This window comes from Oncorhynchus mykiss, chromosome 8 (genome assembly GCF_057628025.1).
Source record: "Oncorhynchus mykiss isolate SJ-2025 chromosome 8, ASM5762802v1, whole genome shotgun sequence".
Taxonomy (NCBI): domain Eukaryota; kingdom Metazoa; phylum Chordata; class Actinopteri; order Salmoniformes; family Salmonidae; genus Oncorhynchus; species Oncorhynchus mykiss.
In genome coordinates, this window is record NC_143029.1 from 27,810,153 (window position 1) to 27,830,765 (window position 20,613).

Here is a 20,613-nt window from a genome sequence, read left to right on the forward strand (position 1 = left end):
GTCTGTCTGCCTGTCTGTCTGTCTGTCTGTCCGTCCGTCCGTCCGTCCGTCCGTCCGTCTTTCTTTCTTTCCTTCTTTTATGTCTGTTAGCTGCAGTTGACCCACATACCATGTACTGTATCTGTGCACTGCCCAGTGAAAGCCCCCTAACAGCCAAGGCCATCAAAGAGCAACCCTAATCTAACCATAATCCATGCAGGGTCCAGCTGCCAGCTACGGTTAAGGCCACACAGCGACGCAATAACACGGATGAAATTGTATATTATGCATTCACAATTGTCTGTGTATTTCCATCAAAAATCAACTCAAATATTTTTTGGGCAGCAAGTTGCCTACTTGAAAAAATGGTTTATGTCTGGCCATCTTCTCCGTTATCCATCAACGGATGACTGAATCCTACTGGCACAATACATCATTTTCTGACACAAAATCTCTAACTGACTGCCACCTAACACTACCCACTACCACCATCATCAAATCAAAGTAAACTTTACAGTTGCCAGCTAACCCTGAGAAATACAGAATATTAGGCACGGTATGGTCCATCACTACTGCTACCACCATCTGGGTTGGGCTCAATTCCATCCATTTCAATTCAGTCATTTCAGGAAGTAAACTGACATTTCCAATTCTAATTTTACAAAACATTTCATAGAGAGAAAATTAGTGCTGATTTTCCAAACACAGATTAAGCCTAGTTCTGGACTAAGAAGAGGAGATTCTCATTGAAAGCACTTTTCAGTCCAGTACTAGGCCTAATCTGTGTCTGGGAAACCAGCCCTTAAAGTTGTCACTACATTTTCCCGAGATGATGATGATGTAAAGTCAGTTTTGCAGTTTTCACCGGAAAGTCTGTAGCTAGGATTTGGGAGATGGCAAGCTGATCCTAGATTTGAACCTGAAGTCAATTTAGGAGAGGTTCCTTTACCTCTGACTTAAAGGATGGATGAAACTACACCCCTCAGGCTGCTGAATCTGATTGGTTGTTGCTGTGACACAGAGGCAGTTGTGAGCCTCGAAAGGGGCTTGCTTTGAGTCTTTGCTATCAGGCCATGCTAGAAAGGGCACAAGTATCGCACCTCATAACCACAAACACGATTTCAACCACCATAAACCCAAACTTTTACCCTAACCATAATCCCATCCCTTTGAAAACCCCATGCAAACCAAATTATACCATTCTAGAGTGGCCATCTAGTGACTACTCACACTTGTTGCTGTCTGTTGGAACCATTATGACCTCATCTGTGAGTGTTGTTTACGACCCCCTGGGGGGTCAGGTTAGTTGTGTGAACCCCTTCCATAGGATCTGCGTGAAAACAGAGGCCACGGAGGCCAAGTTGACACCCAATTCCCTATATAGTACACTACAATGCCTACAGAAAGTATTCACACACCTTGACTTTTTCCACATTAAATTGAGATGTTGTGTCACTGGCTTACAAACAATAGCCCATAATGTCAAAGTGGAATTATGTTTTTAGAAATATATATATGTTTTTAAATTAAAAGCTGAAATGCCTTAAGTCAATAAGTATTCAACCCCTTTGTTATGGCAAGCCTAAATAAGTTCAGGAGTAACAACTTGCTTTACAAGTCACATAATAAGCTGTACTCACTCTGTGTCCAATAATAAAGTTGTACAATGCCTTGCAAAGAAGGGCACCTATATAGGGGATGGTTGTTTAGCAACAGAACCGACTCATGTGCAACTATGTAGCGAAACAGACATGGTTGGCTTATATTGTTGACAACATGTAAGCCATATTTCGTCTCCAATGTTTATTGAAAACATAAATATATTTGCACAATGAGCACTTCTCTCAAATACATCGTTACAGTTGTTGGATAGTTATCTAGCTAATTTTAGCCACATTAACATTGACATGAAATCAGTCAAAACACCTCCAAACAAGACATGGTATCAAGAACAAGATTAAATGAGCTAAAACGAGCCACTTACAATCCCCTACATGTCAGTTTCCTGTCATTCTTGTTAGCAGTCTGACCATCCAGAATCACAACAACATGTTGACTTCTGCCCCATGGAAGCATGCACATCATTTTTGAGACGTTATCAGCTAACCCATCTATTGAGGATGGTGAAGTTATGAATTACATTTTGGATTGGTTATCAATACACCCAATCACTACAAAGATACAGGCGTCCTTCCTAACTCCATTGCCAGAGAGGAAGGAAACCGCTCAGGGATTTCCCCATGAGGCCAATGGTGACTTTAAAGCAGTTCGAATTTTGGCTGTGACAATGTTGTTGATCCAACTGAGGATAATTTTTTTGGGGTACTTTTACCCCTTTTTTTCTCACTAATATCCAATTGGTAGTTACAGTCTTGTCTCATCGCTGCAACTCTCATACGGACTCTGGAGAGACGAAGGTCGAGAGCCATGCGTCCCCCAATACACAACCCTGCCAAGCCGCACTTCTTCTTGACACACTACTTGATTAACCAGGAAGCCAGCCGCACCAATGTGTCGGAGGAAACACCGTACAACTGACGTTCGAAGTCAGCTTGCAGGTGCCCTGCCCGCCACAAGGGGTTGCTAAAGCATGGTAGGACAAGGAAATCCCAGGCCGGCCAAACCATCCCCTAACCCGGACGAACCTGGGACAATTGTGCGCCGCCTCATGGGACTCCCGGTCACGGACTGCTGTGACATTTTCATTTTCCACAAATTAGCAAACATTTCTAAAAACATGTTTACACTTTGCATGTGTAAAAAATATACATTTGGCCTCCCGGGTGGCGCAGTGGTTAAGGGCGCTGTACTGAAGCGCCAGCTGTGCCATCAGAGTCCCTGGGTTCGCGCCCAGGCTCTGTCGTAACCGGCCGCGACCGGGGGGTCCGTGGGGCGACGCACAATTGGCCTAGCGTCGTCCGGGTTAGGGAGGGCTTGGTCGGTAGGGATGTCCTTGTCTCATCGCGCACCAGCGACTCCTGTGGCGGGCCGGGCGCAGTGCGCGCTAACCACGGTTGCCAGGTGCACGGTGTTTCCTCCGACACATTGGTGCGTCCGGTTTCCGGGTTGGATGCGCGCTGTGTTAAGAAGCAGTGCGGCTGGTTGGGTTGTGTATCAGAGGACGCATGACTTTCAACCTTTGTCTCTCCCGAGCCCGTACGGGAGTTGTAGCGATGAGACAAGATAGTAGCTATCTTGGATACCACGAAATTGGGGAGAAAAAGGGGTAAAAAAAAAATATATATATATATATATAGTAAATTTTGATTTCAGGCCGTAACACAACAAAATATGGAATAAGTCAAGGGGTACTTTTTGAAGGCATTATACTTTTTACCAGAGCCCTATGGGTCCTGTTCAAAAGTAGTGCACTAAAGAGGTATTCAGGAGGCCAAGTCAAAGAGTTTATGTCAGCCCCGGTGAATGGGAAATCCCCAAGCTATATAGGCGAGACCCAGATGCAGACACAGGAGGCAGATTTAGGAGGCCAAGTCAAAGAGTTTATGTCAGCCCCGGTGAATGGGAAATCCCCAAGCTATCAAGGCGAGACCCAGATGCAGACACAGGAGGCAGATGGTTGGAGTCTTACAATGTTTATTAATCCAAAAAGGGGTAGGCAAATGGTCAAAACCAGATCAGAGTCCAATAGGTACAGGGGTCAGAACCGGGAAGACTATAAAAACGAATAGAAAAGGAGTACGGGAAAAACACGCTGGTTGACTTGACTGAACATACAAGATGAACTGGCACAGAGAGACAGGAAACACAGGGATAAATACACTGGGAAAAATAAGCGACACCTGAAGGGGGTGGAGACAATCACAGGAACAGGTGAAACCGACCAGGCCGTGACACAAGCACAATAGTGGAATCAGGCTAAGACGATGTCTGAAATAGAGATAGCTAATTGTCATTATAGAAAGGGAAATACACACCAATCTCCCACTCAAATGTGTGACTGAATCTTTGATTAGAGTTGGGGTAACATTTGTGTCTTAGTGGTATATTCAGAAAATGCATTTGAAACTTTTGATAGTAGATGTGGAGACGTGTGACCTGTCTATTTCTGGGAACCCTTTTTGACCATAGAAGAATATAATTTACCTAAGTCACGCTATTCAATTTGTTTTTTGCTGAACTGAACTGTAAACTAATACTGTCACTGAGATGTTTAAATTTACTTTCTCTATATCTTGTAGAATTGGGGCCACTTTCAAGTCAGACTAGTCGACAGCGCACACAAACTGGATGAGCTCAGGGACAGGCTGAAGCAACCGCTGCCAGAGAGGCTGGAGGAGCTACAGGGTGAAGAGAAGCTCACAGAGGTGACTACCTTCTCAATCTGTGTGTGTGTGTGTGTGTGTGTGTGCGTGTGTGCGTGCGTGCGTGCGTGCTTTGCGATCGTGCGTGTATTGCGTGCGTGGAGACACGCATGCCAGTGAGCGTACATACGTGCAAGTGTGTGTCTGTGTGTGCTTACGTGCAGCTGCGTGTGTGTGCATCCCACTTTGTGATATTGAGCTGTGTATATTAGTATCTCTCTGTGTGGGTGGATTTGAACCTCTCTGTGCTGTTAGCTTAGAAGGTAACACTTGAGGTAAGTCATTAGGTGAGTAACACTAGCTAGGTTTCCAACCAATTCGCGACCAATTTTTATGCGAATAATCTAAAATCAGCATAAAGAAAATATGCGTATTTACCCACCAGAGGTGTGTTTACACCAAACGGACTTGGTGTGATGAGGTAGTGCACACAAAAAAAAATATTTTTCATGTAACTTTCATATAGTGATAGTTTTGTCACCAAAACTGTTGCGTTAAATAGCAAATGTATGTGCCTACTTTGGTCTTGACATGTGTGCTCTAGCCAACAACAGATACTGTGCGGGTAGGCTATACATGATGAGATTAGCCTATTATGTACAAGAGCGATAATATATTTATTTGTCATCGATCATCATCTTTCCATAATAAGACCCTCAATATTTATTTGAAAGGAGCATCAAGCTCATCCCCTTGCGCTTTCACCACCCTGTAAAGTTCATCATCATGTATGTCATCTGTAGCCTAATAAACTGCATGGTTTCTAAATTGTTGTGGTTGGATCACACACCATATCATCATCGGGTGACTCATAAAATGTACCGAAACTTTCTGTTTACATCACAGCTGTCATTATTTTTTTTATACGGTATGACTATACTCCTATAAAAACTGTGAATGGAAATGTGCTTACTGACATAGAAATTGCCAAGACATTGATAATGATAAAATCAAACATCTAGATACAATGTAACACTTTTTTATTTCAATTCTGCGGAATAGCAGCACCTCAGACCTGACTTAAAAGGATAGTTCACTCAAAATAAATGTAATATTTTGCTCAATCGTCCACTGTTAATACAATCTACAAAAATGTGCATGTCTGCAGTCAAGTTTTCAAGGTAGAGTACTTTCAGAACAGAGTGCTTCGCATCATATGAAACCTGCACAACGTTTTGGGATTATATTAACAGTGCACTAATGAACAAAACACTCAAATATAGTTTTGGAGTGAACTAACCCTTTAATCTAATTTTGTGGGCGGCTGTTAATCAAGGTCTCATTGGAGCGGTACTTCTATTGTGAAGAATGAGGATAACAGTGGCAAAGATAGTCAAGTCAAGTGCAATCAGGTTTATTTAAAGTGCATTGTCCAAGGGTCTCAACACACTTTACATAATAAGGCAAGGGGAAAAAAGAAAGAAAAAACGATGTAGGAAAAGGAGGAAAAAAAGGGTAAATAAGTGTTTAGTCACATCCCAAATGGCACACTATACCCTATAATGTATTACTTTTGACCAGGGTCCATAAGGCTCTGGTCAAAAGTACTGCATTATATAAGGAGATGGGCCCCATTTGGGACACGCTCTAAGATACGAGGAGAGACATGGTATTTTTTTCTTGTCTCTAATACACCTTCTTCGGCTTTCTTAGCACACACATTTGCTTGTTTGGGTTTGTAATTTCATCACTGCAGCTATGGAAAATCATTGCTGTGTTGGGTATCACTCTTGTCATGCCAGTAAAAGTTGTTTGAGTTTGAATTTGACTGGGGGAAAGTGAATTGATTGAGGGTTTTTTTCAGGCACTCACAGAGGGGCCAGAGTTACCAACAGGTTTTGGGGGCTCCCATTATCCTGCCACCCACTGAGTCCCACTATTATGAGTTTCCTACACTCCCCTCTGTTTCCCTCTTTCCCCCCTCTCCCTTCCCCCCTTCACTTCCCTCCTCTCCCCTCCCAGTTATCCCCTTGCTCCCCTCCCCCCTCCCATAATCCTTGAGAGAAAGAGAGAGAGACACACATACAGAGACAGAGAGAGAGAAACACACATGTACTCGACTAGTATGCACTTAATACAGCGCCGGGGTGCCTGACCGGTCAGTGGTGTGTGTGTTGTGTACGTGTGTGTGTTATGCAGGAGAACGAGGCCTCTCTGGAGTTGTGGGCTGGTGGAGTGAAGGAGTTGTCCACCATGAAGACGGATCTGTCCCAGTACATCTTGGCCGGGGATGCTACCCTACTACAAGGACAGGTGGAGCAGCTGCACTGCCAGTGGGAGGAACTCTGTCTAAAGGTGAGAGGGGCATGGATAGAGAGAGAGAGAGAGAGAGAGATGTAGGGAAAGAGAAGTAAGATGTCGGTCTGTCAGTGTGTGTGTTAGAGAGAGAGGAAGACTGATTTTATTTGAGAGAGTGAAAGTGGATGAGAGGGAGGGAAGGTACAGATATAAAATAGAGTAGTCACTAGCTATGTTCTGGCCACACTAAAGGCTCCTCCACTACTGGGGCTTTGACCGGTGAATGTGTGTCCAGCGAGTGGAGACACACAAAACACACTCATTCATGGCAGTGCAACAAGAGAATAGGAGCAGCATGGAATGGAGGGAAAAACTGTGTGGCTGAATGGGATGCCACTACTGGCCAGCAAAAATACATTCGATACTTGCATTTCCCAAAAATATTATTTGAAAATGTAGTGTTTCTATTTCTGCTTAAGATTTAAGAGTTTGACATTAGATAGTGTTGAACATTTGACATTTCCAGTGTGCCCTTTTAATATCTCCTCAATAGTTATTTGCACATACTGTGTTTCAGGGGTTGAGGTTCTGAATGCCTCTGTAAGAGACATTAGTATTTGTGCTCTCATGTGGTATAATATTTTACTAATGATGTACAGTACATCTTTGTCAGTGAGAGAAAGATTTACTGTTTTTTTTGTGGGGGGGCAGGATTTAGTTTGATTGTTTTGAGACCTAATTGGGTCCTGATACAAGCACATGGGCGTTTTGAACGCTGTGGTCAAACGGTCATTCATAGTTCTGTTGGGGTTTGTAACTGAATTTGTCTATTACTGATTGTAAGACGAAATGACCGCAGCACGTGAGTGATTTGAATGCCTCTGTTGGAGTTTGTAACTGAATTTGTCTGTTACTAACTAAGTTCAATTCCCATGCAGACTAGTTTTAACAATGGTGAATGGAGGTGTTTAGCTCTTTAGCTGAGCAGAGGTCAGTATTCCAAGCTACAGTTACATCTCCCTTTAAATCAAAAACAAACAGAGCATTTTTGTATAAATGCCTGTTAAAGTTTTTTTTCTGATGACTAACTTGTTGTTGCGCGTTAGTCCTTGTTGTTGGAGCAACAATGGTGCCCTCATGGTTCCAGTGACTGCCCCACTTGCAACCTGTTAGGGAAATTGTTGAAACTGGTGCGCTTGTGGGGACACAGAGCTGGCAGAAACCATTAGTTGTCCTTAGAAGATAGTGTTGCATTGCTATTATGAATAGGCCCAAGTGGTAGTTCATTCATTTTGACATATTTAGACATTTGTTTCCTTACCTTGAAAGCAGTCTATGGGCAAGGAGTGACTTCAATCCACACTTTGGTTTTGTTTTACAATCCACTACCGTAAGCATTTTGAGATCAATTCCCGTGTCTCCACTTTAGCATGTATTACATTTAATGCCGAAATCATTAAAAAAGATATTCAACCAATTCATTGAGTATATTGCACCCTAACAGGTGCAATATTTTTAAGATGATAAGATGAGAGATGATTTGGTTTTGAAATGTAATACATCCTACACGGTGGAGATTTACATGGGGAATGGGTATTACATGAATAATTAAAAAACATGTGAGTGATGAAGCTATCTTTCAAATTGTGACTATTTAGCTGATTTGAAGTTTTGGTACTGTATATCTACAGTATATTTTTGCCCATTACAGGTTTTCTGAAGTTGGGGATGTGCATATATCATGCTTGTATGCTTCATAGAACCACAATGGAGCCCTTATATGACAGTGTCCCCACAACACATGGCGCCATCCCCAGAAGGCTAACAGGTTGCAGGTGGAGCCAGTCACTGGAATGGCTGAGGGACAGATGGCCAGCCAGGGCTGTGGCCTGCCTGTGTTTCAGGAGACAGCCCCTGTCCCCTATTGTTGTGGTGGCAACGCAATTCCTCACAGGGCATGACAGGTCACAATAGAAACCGCTCCTAATGGTATATTAAGAATTTTAAGCCTCAATGGTAAGTTAAGTGAGAGAAAGAGCCACGCTTGTGAAAAACAAAACAATGAACAGACAATGAAATATTGGCAACCCAATGAACCAATATCTGCCAGTTAAGCTCTTTGACCTCAAACAATCAGCATCCCCTCCTTTGTGGAGTAATGGGAATATAATTATCACATTAAGCTCTCATTAGGAAAATGGACCATATTAATTTTATGTAAAAAAAAAAGCTTGACTGTCTTGAGGCCTCGCTCAATTTACTTGATTATGGGGAGTCCACCAGGGTTCTTGCATTTGCATTGCCTTATAGTGAACTGGTACACACAACGGTTGGGATCAATTCCATTTCAACTCAGTCAATTCACAAAGCACACTGAAATTCATTTTCCTTGTTGCTTTTCAATGTACAATGAAATGTGTCAGAGGTCCACACTTCTGGAACAAGCCAACTTTATATAACTGGGTCAAACTTGCATTCGGCTGCTTTAATGGGAATAAGACTATGTACTGTAGGATATTTGTACCATGCCTTTCCACTTATATCTTCTGGTAGAACTAGATTATTCACAGAATGGAATAGACAGCAGGGAGGTTTTATCACAAGCACTTTTGGGCCTGTACAATTTTGCATTAGTAGCCAAAAGCACTCTTGAAGTAGCCCCCTTACTGATAGGCATCGATAGCATGGGAGCTGGAGAATACAGCTGAAAACCTTGCCCAAATAGTGATACAAAACCAATCCAGTTGGCACGTCAGGGTATTATTTATGGGCTACTTTCAACAAACCTGCGTTGTATGGTGTTATCTTTTCAATTTAGACTCAACTTCACTCACAGTTTAATGGAGTTGCAGGTATTCAGCTTAATAATAATGAACATGGAGTGATACAAAACAAGAGAAGCATCTGCACATGAAAACAGAAGCAATACTGCCTGATGAGTGAGGATACAGAGTGCTAAATAAAGGGGAAGTAATCAAGGTGGTGATGAAGTCCCTGCGTGCATGATGATGGGGTGCAGGTGTCCGTAATGATGGGTTGTCAGGACCGGTGGTTAGAAAACCGGGGGCGTCACGCACCAGAGTGGGAGTAGGTGTGACAGTACCCCCCGACACACTACTCCAGCCGCCGGATGTCACCGGGCCGGTGGAAATCTCGAATGATGTTGGGATCTAGAATGTCGTCCACCGGGACCCAACACCGCTCCTCTGGACCGTACCCCTCGCAGTCCACCAGGTACTGGAGCCGACCCCCACAACGTTGGGAGTCAGGAGGGGTGTCGTGGGGGGTGGCATCCACCAAGGGACCAGAAATCACCGGCCTGAGGGAAACATGAAAAGAGGGTGAGATCCGGTAGTTAGGGGGAGCTGTAATCTATATGTCACCTCATTGATCCTCCAGAGGACCTTGAACGGCCCCACGAACCGGGGGCTCAGACTTCTTACAGGGCAGGCAGAGTGAGAGGTTCCTGGTGGAGAGCCAGATGGAACACAGGACCCTAACTGCGGTGGCGATCCACATGCTCCTTCTGACGGTGCGCTGGAGCCTCACGAGGGCATCGTTCCAAAACATTTCTGCGTGCCTGAACCACTCATCCACTGCAGGAGCTTCGGTCTGGCTCTGGGTCCATGGCGCCAGGGCTGGCTGATATCCCAGAACACACTGTAAGGGAGTCAGCCCAATGGAGGAGTGATGCAATGGAGGAATTCTGGGCGTACTCTGCCCAGAGAAAGAACCCTGCCCGTCCTGGCAGTGACTCCTCAGGAACCTCCCCAGTACCTGGTTCATCCTCTCAAACCTGTTAGACTGAGGCCGGTACCCGGAAGTGAGGCTTACTGTGACCCCCAGCTTTTCCATACCCATGACGTGAATTGGGGGCCACTGTCCTCAGGAAGGCCATCGTTCCTGGAAGACCTGCTGGAATAGTGCCTCAGCGGGGTATGAAGTACAGAGGGATAAAAATGGCAGGATTTAGAGAATCTGTCCACAACAACCGTAATAGTGGTGAAACCATTAGACAGAGTGAGATCAGTAACAAAATCTATGGACAGATGGGACCAAGGCCGCTGAGGAATGGGAAGGGGAAGGAGTTTCCCTGCTGGAGTGTGCCGGGAGATTGTTTGGGCACATATGGAGCATGAATTGACCTAACGGGTGACGTAGGCCACCAGTGCTTTGCGGAGATTGATGAAATAGTGCGGGTAATACCTGGGTGTCCAGCGGCGAAGGATGTGTATGCCCAGGTCAAGAATTGACCCCACACCTCCGTGAGGACGTAGATGCACTCAGGAGGGCAGGTAGCAGGCGCGGGTTCCCTCTCCAGAGCATGGCGGCTGTCCACATTTACATCACAAAACACGGGGCCAATGATATGGGAGGATGGAATGGTGGCGTGGAGGGCATTCACAGGACTCTCACCTGACGTGGAACCACAAGGTAAGGGAAAGCAGGTCTTCTGATATCCGGGTGCCCATGCAGTGATATTAATCCTCGACCAGGAGATGGTGGGGTAATACTGTTGGAGCCACGGAAGGCCGAGGATGATTTTGTGTACAGGAGCTGTGGTGATGAGGAAGGGAAGGCTTTCCCGGTGCAAGGGTCCCACAGTGAGGGTGAGGGGTGCTGTGATGTGTGTAATAGTGCCGAATCCCAATGGTAGTTTATCCAAGGCTTGGACTGGAAAATGAGAGGAGAGCAGATACAAGGTAATGTTCAGGGAGGAGACAAGGGCCTGGTCAATAAATTTCCATGAGGCACCGGTGTTCACTAGAGCCGTAGGGACAGCCCACCAGTGAAATGGAAACCAGGAAGTGCTTGGCGGAAAATGCTGAAGAAATACTCACGCCTACCCCGGGAGACTAATTATCACGGGGCCAGCCCTCTGCTCCAGTGGACTTTGGGTTGGGACGCCCCGGACACTCCAGGAGCTGGTGCCCGAAGAAGGTTGTACAGGCTGATGGCCATTGATGTGTGCGTCCAAGGAAAGGTTATCATCCTGGCATGCCAACGCCGTCTGGACCTCCTTGCGCAGTCCTCTTTGGAATAGGGTGCGTAGCGCCAGCTTATTCCATCTGCTGGAGGCTGCCACAGTCCGGAAGATGAGGGTGTACTCCGCAGCGGTCTGGGCACCAACCCCCGGGCAGCAGGGAAATTACTGTGGCAACCTTGGACCTCTCGTTGGGCGAAATAGAGGGAGCACTGTAGGAAGTCACAGCATTTGGATGGAGTCCAGACATATTTGTCCGGGAGGAACAGTTGGGCATCGCTGACCAGGGTGGACTGCTGGGTAGGATGGGGGACTGGCTCGCTGGGACGACTCTTGGTAGAAGGCCCTTCGCTAGTTGGAGGTGAACCCTCTCGGGTGGTGTCGAGGCAGTGGAGGACGCGGAGGACCTCGTCTATAGCCGCACCCAGTTGCGCCAGCTGATTGTGGTGTTGTAGTAGATGTCCCTGTTCGTCGATCATCTGGTAGATGTCTTCCTCTTCTGCTGCTTCCATATTTTGAGGCAGTATTCTGTAACAGAGATGCAGGGAGTCAGGAAGCAGGTGCAGTTGTTGAGTTTAATAATAACGAACATGGAGCAATACTCCCGTGTAGGATGAGCCGCGCCTGGACATGAAAACAGAACCAATACTGCCTGATGAGTGAGGGTACAGAGTGTTAGATAAAGGGGAAGTAATCAAGGTGGTGATGAAGTCCAGGTGTGCATGATGATGGGGTGCAGGTGTGCATAATGATGGTTTCCAAGACCGGTTGTTAGTAAACCGACGACATGAGTAGCAGGAGCGGGAGTAGGCGTGACACAGTTAGTTGACAGTGCCTGTTTTTGTGTTAAATGTGGCCAACTTCTCAGGTTTTTCTGTTATGGTCTGGGTGTTGAAGTATCTTGACAAAATATAGCATTTTGGACCTGAGATCTGTTTTTTGTCAATCAGAATAACATTACTGAAGGTATTATTTAACTTAACTTTCAGTTAATGCTGTTAAAGTGGCTAAAATGATTAATTAAAATTGAGGTGGCCATATAGTTCCAGACTGGAGGGGCAAGACCTAGCTTGAGTGGCAGTCTGTTTGTGCTATCATGTCAACTCCCTCAATGTCATGCCATGTTTGCAAATGATTAGGCGAAAGCACAAACAGATCTGGGACCAGGCTAGGAAAGACCCCCATCACAATGTTTTTTCCGTATCTGATTGTCAATCCCTTCCCCTGTTAGTCTATCAAGCAAAATCCAGTCCTCGAGGATTGCACATAACGTAGGTTTCTGTTGCTCCCTTGAACTCAATCCAGCAGGCACTGGGAATTGAGTTTGACACCCTGTCAAGAAACCTAATACATGAATGCATGGTACATTCCAGTGTTTCACATGGGGCAACATATACTCACCCTCCCCCTCCCTTCTCTTCTCAGGTATCCCTACGCAGGCAGGAGATCGCCGACCGGCTCAGTGCCTGGACCATCTTCAACGACAAGAACAAGGAGCTGTGCGACTGGCTGACCCAGATGGAGAACAAGGTGTCGCACAGCGGAGACCTCAGCCTCGAGGAGATGGTGGAGAAACTGAAGAAGGTAGGAGGAAACTGGGGTATGGTGCACATTTTAGGAAACAACCTCAGGTATGGTGAAACTGAATGAGGTAAGAGGTAACTGGGGTACAGTGCACATTTTAGGACATATCCTCCGATGTAAACCGTATATAAAATTGTCACTTACAATTGGCGACATAGCGGCAAACATTTTTGGGAAAATGCTTTATGCTGGTTGAGTTGACCGACAGTGGGACAACGTAATAAACAAATGCTAACATTGCCAATTTAGTTTTGTGTAATTGTTTTTTACAATGTAAAAAGGCACATAGAGGGTGTTTTTGCTCCACTACAATCCTGGTCACAACCCATTCTTTCAAGACAAAAATAACTGTCTTCTCAAACTGAAACAAAGCATGTTTGGAATGGATACGCAGTTTACCTTACCTTGCTGGGTCCATAGAATTATACACAGATGTAGGATCTTAATTCGATCACCCTGTTGCTGAAGAACTTTCCTGTAATGCAGGAAATGTAAAACTTGTAGTGCATTTGAGGTCTAAAAAGTCTTCTGAAGTTTGTCATTTCCACTTTGAAATTTCAGACTTGATTTTCCCTTCTGAAAAATGTATCAACCTCTACAAAATGTTCAATTAAAGGACAATTCCGCCAATTTATAAACAGTTATCATGCTTAGTATATACAGTGCCTTGCGAAAGTATTCGGCCCCCTTGAACTTTGCGACCTTTTGCCACATTTCAGGATTCAAACATAAAGATATAAAACTGTATTTTTTTGTGAAGAATCAACAACAAGTGGGACACAATCATGAAGTGGAATGACATTTATTGGATATTTCAAACTTTTTTAACAAATCAAAAACTGAAAAATTGGGCGTGCAAAATTATTCAGCCCCTTTACTTTCAGTGCAGCAAACTCTCTCAAGAAGTTCAGTGAGGATCTCTGAATTATCCAATGTTGACCTAAATGACTAATGATGATAAATACAATCCACCTGTGTGTAATCAAGTCTCCGTATAAATGCACCTGCACTGTGATAGTCTCAGAGGTCCGTCAAAAGCGCAGAGAGCATCATGAAGAACAAGGAACACACCAGGCAGGTCCGAGATACTGTTGTGAAGAAGTTTAAAGCCGGATTTGAATACAAAAAGATTTCCCAAGCTTTAAACATCCCAAGGAGCACTGTGCAAGCGATAATATTGAAATGGAAGGAGTATCAGACCACTGCAAATCTACCAAGACCTGGCCGTCCCTCTAAACATTCAGCTCATACAAGGAGAAGACTGATCAGAGATGCAGCCAAGAGGCTCATGATCACTCGGGATGAACTGCAGAGATCTACAGCTGAGGTGGGAGACTCTGTCCATAGGACATCAATCAGTCGTATATTGCACAAATCTGGCCTTTATGGAAGAGTGGCAAGAAGAAAGCCATTTCTTAAAGATATCCATAAAAAGTGTCGTTTAAAGTTTGCCACAAGCCACCTGGGAGACACACCAAACATGTGGAAGAAGGTGCTCTGGTCAGATTAAACCAAAATTGAACTTTTTGGCAACAATGCAAAACGTTATGTTTGGCGTAAAAGCAACACAGCTGAACACACCATCCCCACTATCAAACATGGTGGTGGCAGCATCATGGTTTGGGCCTGCTTTTCTTCAGCAGGGACAGGGAAGATGGTTAAAATTGATGGGAAGATGGATGGAGACAAATACAGGACCATTCTGGAAGAAAACCTGATGGAGTCTGCAAAAGACCTGAGACTGGGACGGAGATGTGTCTTCCAACAAGACAATGATCCAAAACATAAAGCAAAATCTACAATGGAATGGTTCAAAAATAAACATATCCAGGTGTTAGAATGGCCAAGTCAAAGTCCAGACCTGAATCCAATCGAGAATCTGTGGAAAGAACTGAAAACTGCTGTTCACAAAGTCTCTCCATCCAACCTCACTGAGCTCGAGCTGTTTTGCAAGGAGGAATGGGAAAACATTTCAGTCTCTCGATGTGCAAAACTGATAGAGACATACCCCAAGCGACTTACAGCTGTAATCGCAGCAAAAGGTGGCGCTACAAAGTATTAACTTAAGGGGGCTGAATAATTTTGCACGCCCAATTTTTCAGTTTTTGATTTGTTAAAAAAGTTTGAAATATCCAATAAATGTCGTTCCACTTCATGATTGTGTCCCACTTGTTGTTGATTCTTCACAAAAAAAATACAGTTTTATATCTTTATGTTTGAAGCCTGAAATGTGGCAAAAGGTCGCAAAGTTCAAGGGGGCCGAATACTTTCGCAAGGCACTGTATGTACTATTGTAAGATTTGATACACATTTTGATGTTTTATCATTTTTGTTAGTCATACTGCACAATTCATTGTTTTTGTCATTTTGAAGCTTCTGTATTGCGCTCGTCTACAGCATACTACGATTCCCAGGGTGCATTTAATCTCCCATGATGCAATTCTAAGCATGCAGTTACTGTAGCTTAGTTAGCTGGCTATATCATGCCCAGACGAAGCTTAGTCTAAATACGTAGAGAGGTTGGTAGCTAAGCACCAAAACCGAGGCGTGCTCAAATATGTGGTAAAACAGATAGGGTTGGCTTAGATTGTTGATAACATGTTAACTACAGTATATTTCATTCCCAATGTATATTGAAAACATAAAGTTGCACAATGAGCACTTGCGTCTCAAATACGTCATTACCGTTGTTGATTAGCTAACAGATTTTAGACATGTTATCATAGACATCAGTCAAAACACCTCAAAACAAGACACCTTAAGAACAAGATCAAGCAAGTTGAAACGAGCCACTTACGATTTACAATGTGGCAGTTTCTTGTCATTGTTGCTATCTGGCCATCCAGAACAAAAACAACACACAGCCATCTGCCCCTTTTGAAGCGTGCACATCATTTTCGTGACATTATCAGCTAACCCTTTTATTGCTTATGGCACAGGTTATGAGTGCATTTCATATTAATTTTGGGTTGGAAATATATTTTAATGCTTGCATGAATGTCATGCTGAATATATGTTCATATTAATAACCAGGTTTCAACCTTTTCATGTGAGTAAAATGCATGTCGGATAAAACATTTTTATGGCGGGCCTGATGTAAACAGAAAATTGATGGACTCTTCTCCCACTCTGTCACGGATGCCATGGTTGCCCTTAGTTTGAAGATGTAATCCAGAGACAGGTGTTTATACAACAGCCTTCTGTGTGTTATCTTGTCGACTACCTCTGCATATTTGCAATCAAACAGCAGAATTTTCTCCATCTCCTTAGCTATCGTACTCTAATTCCACCGAGCATTCCACTGATTTCTAAAACTTGGTAGTACAGAAAGTGGAGAGCAACACTTTTGTAGTTCTACTACGTGATATCTTTTTTTTTTTTAAGTCTCTTTAGAGAAGACTATCTACACATACTGACCAGCTCATGTTATAGACAGAAGCGTGCTACAGTACATGGCAGACCAATCCATTATCTCCTGGCTTTTTCCGTGGCTAAACAAACTATGTTCATAATTTAACATTTTATTCATATTTACAGATGGCATACAGATGGCATACAAGTTTGTTATTAAGACACATGAAAGTTCACATGTTCCAGAATGCATTTCTGCCCAAAATGTTTACTTTCAATTGCCTCTCCTGTGAAGTAGTGACTCGCGACACACGCCTAGTTTCCTGAAACGAGTCACATATAGCAGGGAGTTCCAATATAATCGCAAAACTACAGACGGGTTATATAGATTGCTGAAAATGACTATCCATCATTTATTGTATTAGTCATCTCAGTGAACATATTTGAAAACATGACAGAGGTGCAATTTCTTGTTTTGCTCATCAATAGACAGTCAACAGACATGAAATCATAAAATGACTCTAAAACTGTGTAGGACATCACTAAATACTTCATAATAACAACTCAAATGTTAAGTGGGGGAGTTGTCCTTTTATTATAATCCACATTAACATTTGCTATTGCTGCAGGATTATTTTCCCACTGTAGCAAATGGGCTCAAATTAAGATCCTAAATCTGTCTGACTGTGTCTTTAGTAGCTATTGATCTGAATGGTCTTGATAGGTATGGTAAGCAGTGCACTGAAAATCTCTGTAGATTCAGACCCAATTCTAATTAGATAGATTAACCTTTTAATCACTGGTTGTTGCATAACCACTAGAGCCCCAGCTCACACACAGTGTAGCCCAGACGATAGAGGTAATGTGGGTGTTCATCTGAGGGAGTCTGCCAGGTGTCCTCAGGCCAGTTGACTGGACTGGGGAAATGAGTCCCTGTGGACCTCCTTTACCTGTATTATGCACATTTGTGATATTATATCCTACAAAGTGTACCATTTCTGACAGAAACATGAACAGACAAAGTAAACAGGTTTACATACCATATTTTACTGTATGTAAGGCAGAATGGGTACATGAGGATTTGGCCAACCCATTTCTTCCTGTACAGTAAAACAATGTCCCTTTCTATTGAATTTAGCCTAGATAACGCCTCATTTACTTTCTCATCGACGGTAGTCATTTAGTACACAGGGTGTGTTCATGTTTTTGATGTGGTGTGAGAAAAAATAAATCAATTCAACGCTTGAAATAGAAAGTGATCTTTGTTTAGCAGCCCTTTCTCTTGTGGGCACCCCTTGATCAAAGCTTAAAGCAGAAGTTCATGATTTTAGAACTTGATGTTAGCCACATAAAATTCTAATAATAATAATTTAATAGGATCTCAATGGTTAGCCACTATAAGCTAATTTTAGCCACCGCTAGCTAACAATCAATGGAAGCGATAGGGGCAGTCTTTTTTTTAATGGCCTAATCACCTTTAAGTAACATCACACATATGGAGTTGATTTCAGTTGATTTAAGTTTGGCCATCACATTAAAAAAATTGCAATATGGCCTCAATTGTTTGAAAGCCCCCCAAAATTATTTGGAGATACCTGAGTGAGTGGGTAGCCGAAAGAGCGGGGGGTGGGCTGTGTAAATACGTGTAAATCTATCTGTTGTAAATACGTATTTGAAATGCACTTGATGTAGCTGAAAGTACATTATTTGAAATATATATTTGAACCAGGTTTGGTAAAAGAGATTTCGGTGATCTGAAAAGAAAAGTATTTTTCTTCATCTTCTTCTTCTTCATAGGACTGTATGGAGGAGATCAACCTGTTCAGTGAGAACAAAAGCCACCTCAAGCAGCTGGGGGAGCAGCTGATGCTGGCCAGCGACCAGGCCAAGCAGGCCCAGCTCCACGGCACCCTGAGGGACGCCAGGGACCGTTGGCAGCACCTCTTCCACCACATAGAGGCCAGGTGAGGCTAGCATATCTAAAAACTGGGCTCAGGTTTTTTTTAAATTGATTTCCAATGACAGAGACTGCATGAAATGAAGGGGAGACGGAGAGAAGACCCGGGATTCATACCCACACAGGCTACTGCTACTAGCGGAAGGTAACCTAAGCGGTTAGTGTGATGGTCCCGGAATGGAAAGGTCTCTAGTTTGAATCCCCTAGCCAACAAGGTGAAAAATCTGTCTATGTGCCCTTGAGCAACGCTCCAGGTTTGCCGTTGATAATGACTCACCCTGGCTATGACCCCACTCTCAGGGAGAGTTGGTATATGCAAGAAACATATTTAGGACAAATGTAAGCACCCACCAAATGATTGCTTCTATTACTAGGCCTACTACTACTGCTTCTACTACAATACTACCACTACTACCACTACTACTACTTCTACTACTACTACTACCACAATCGTAAGGGTTACAGAAGCTGCAACAAGACAACAAGCGACTTCATATCCTTCCTTGTCTCAGTTTGGTGGGTGAACCTTTCTTTTATTCAACCTCCCGTCTGTCTGCCAGGTCAGGTGCCACCGTGGCCGAATGTTGACAGTTGCTTTGTGCTCTTCAGGAGGCCAATTTCTTTTAAACAAAATTGTATTTGTCACGTACACAGTTTACAGCATTTATGAATGGTGCAGTGAAATGCTTGTGTGCTAGCTCCCTCAATATTGCAGTACAATAATCAATATCAATAATAAAAGGCTAAATGCAAAATAAAAAAGATCAAGTCAAATAAAAAAGATCAAGTAATTAGAAGAAGGTAGTACGCAAAGTAGTAACTGATATGTATGATTAGGAATGTGCTATGTCAAGTATGACTGTATTTACAAACATAAATTGAATAGTGACTAGGTCGCGCAGTTAAATATATAGTATAAATGGAGCAACAGTATTGACAGAATGTGTGTGTGTGTGTGTGTGTGTGTGCGCGCGCTCGTGTGTAAGGTTTTCATGTATGGAGAGTCAGTGTTGCAAATAGTTTCTAGCAGCAGATAGAGACTATTTACATGTTAAAGACTAAGCCTGTTGGTCTGAGACCCGATGTTCCGATACCACAGCGCTCAGCTTGTCTGGGTGACAGACACAACGGATGGCACATTGTTCATAGTGAGTGCTGTGAGTGTTGTTCACAGTGGCAACATCGTTTAGCACTACGGCTAGTCAGCTTTTATGCTAACCGGATAACAGATGCTGACGGGGTCCAGGCTATCATTAGCGCCAGTAGGCTATAGTGCTGTTTCCTATTGTTTAGCCCCCACCACGTCACGGCTAATGCAGGGTGACAGAACCCCCCACCCCCTTCTCCTCCCACTCCAACTTGCTTGGGTCCCCTCCACTCTTGGGCTGACCAAGGGGGACTCGGAAGGCAGACGTAAGGCCATATGGTACAGTCCTAGACTTTTGAGGGGGGCCATACACGCTAAATCCCCTCTGATTCCAAGACTGTCCATCTGTCTGTGGATACGCACGGTGGCTGGCTATGTAGACAGTAGATGATAATGACTATAACAAAAATGATTGTACAGCAGCTGCAAAGCTGAAGGAACATTGGTGAACTACAGGGTGCAGTGTGAGTTACTTTAAAGTTTGTGCCATAGTGGGTCCTTGACTATTCTTTGGGGGTGGGCCATCACCACTCCTGACACCTATATGGGAAACAAAGGCTGAGTGTTGCTAGGTTGAAACAGGTATGACACGTGCCCAAGGGCACTGACCTTCAGGGGTCCACCATTTGATTTTGTTAGTCACTTACTCAGATATCCTATTAACATGCCATAAATCAATGCAAAATGAGTAGAATTGCAGGAAATTAGCTGTAAAACGGCAAAACAAATTGTTCTGTAACGCAGACTTATTTCTTTATCTTATGTTAATATAATATTTTTCTGTTAACAGATCCCTCTGTAAGTATTAAATTATAGTTTTTAATCCGGGTGCTGAGTTCATGTGAGTTAATGTGTAGCGGCTAATTTATTGCTAATAGGCTATGTGTTTGTAGATTGACTGAGGTGAATTAAGCTAAAGCTGGGGTCATTTTTGCTTGTTTTTGCTGCTGTTCTCCAAACACAATTTTTAAAGTTTTTAAATTGTTTTTAAATTGTATAAATTGTTTTTAAATTGTATAGAAATGCAGCAAATGAGCTTCAACTTTCTTAA

At 43.5% G+C, this 20,613-nt stretch overlaps 1 protein-coding gene across 19 annotated transcripts in view; it reads left to right on the plus strand.

The window, feature by feature from the left end:
* The window catches only part of syne2a (spectrin repeat containing, nuclear envelope 2a), a 232,865-nt gene that overhangs the window by 187,129 nt on the left and 25,123 nt on the right, over positions 1–20,613 (plus strand). For all 19 annotated transcript variants that reach the window (XM_090243070.1, XM_090243079.1, XM_090243074.1 and 16 more), the window contains 4 exons: positions 4,179–4,304; positions 6,441–6,596; positions 12,949–13,107; positions 18,256–18,422. In XM_090243070.1, coding sequence (XP_090099196.1) covers positions 4,179–4,304; positions 6,441–6,596; positions 12,949–13,107; positions 18,256–18,422 — 608 coding nt within the window. The remainder of the gene's footprint in view (positions 1–4,178; positions 4,305–6,440; positions 6,597–12,948; positions 13,108–18,255; positions 18,423–20,613) is intronic.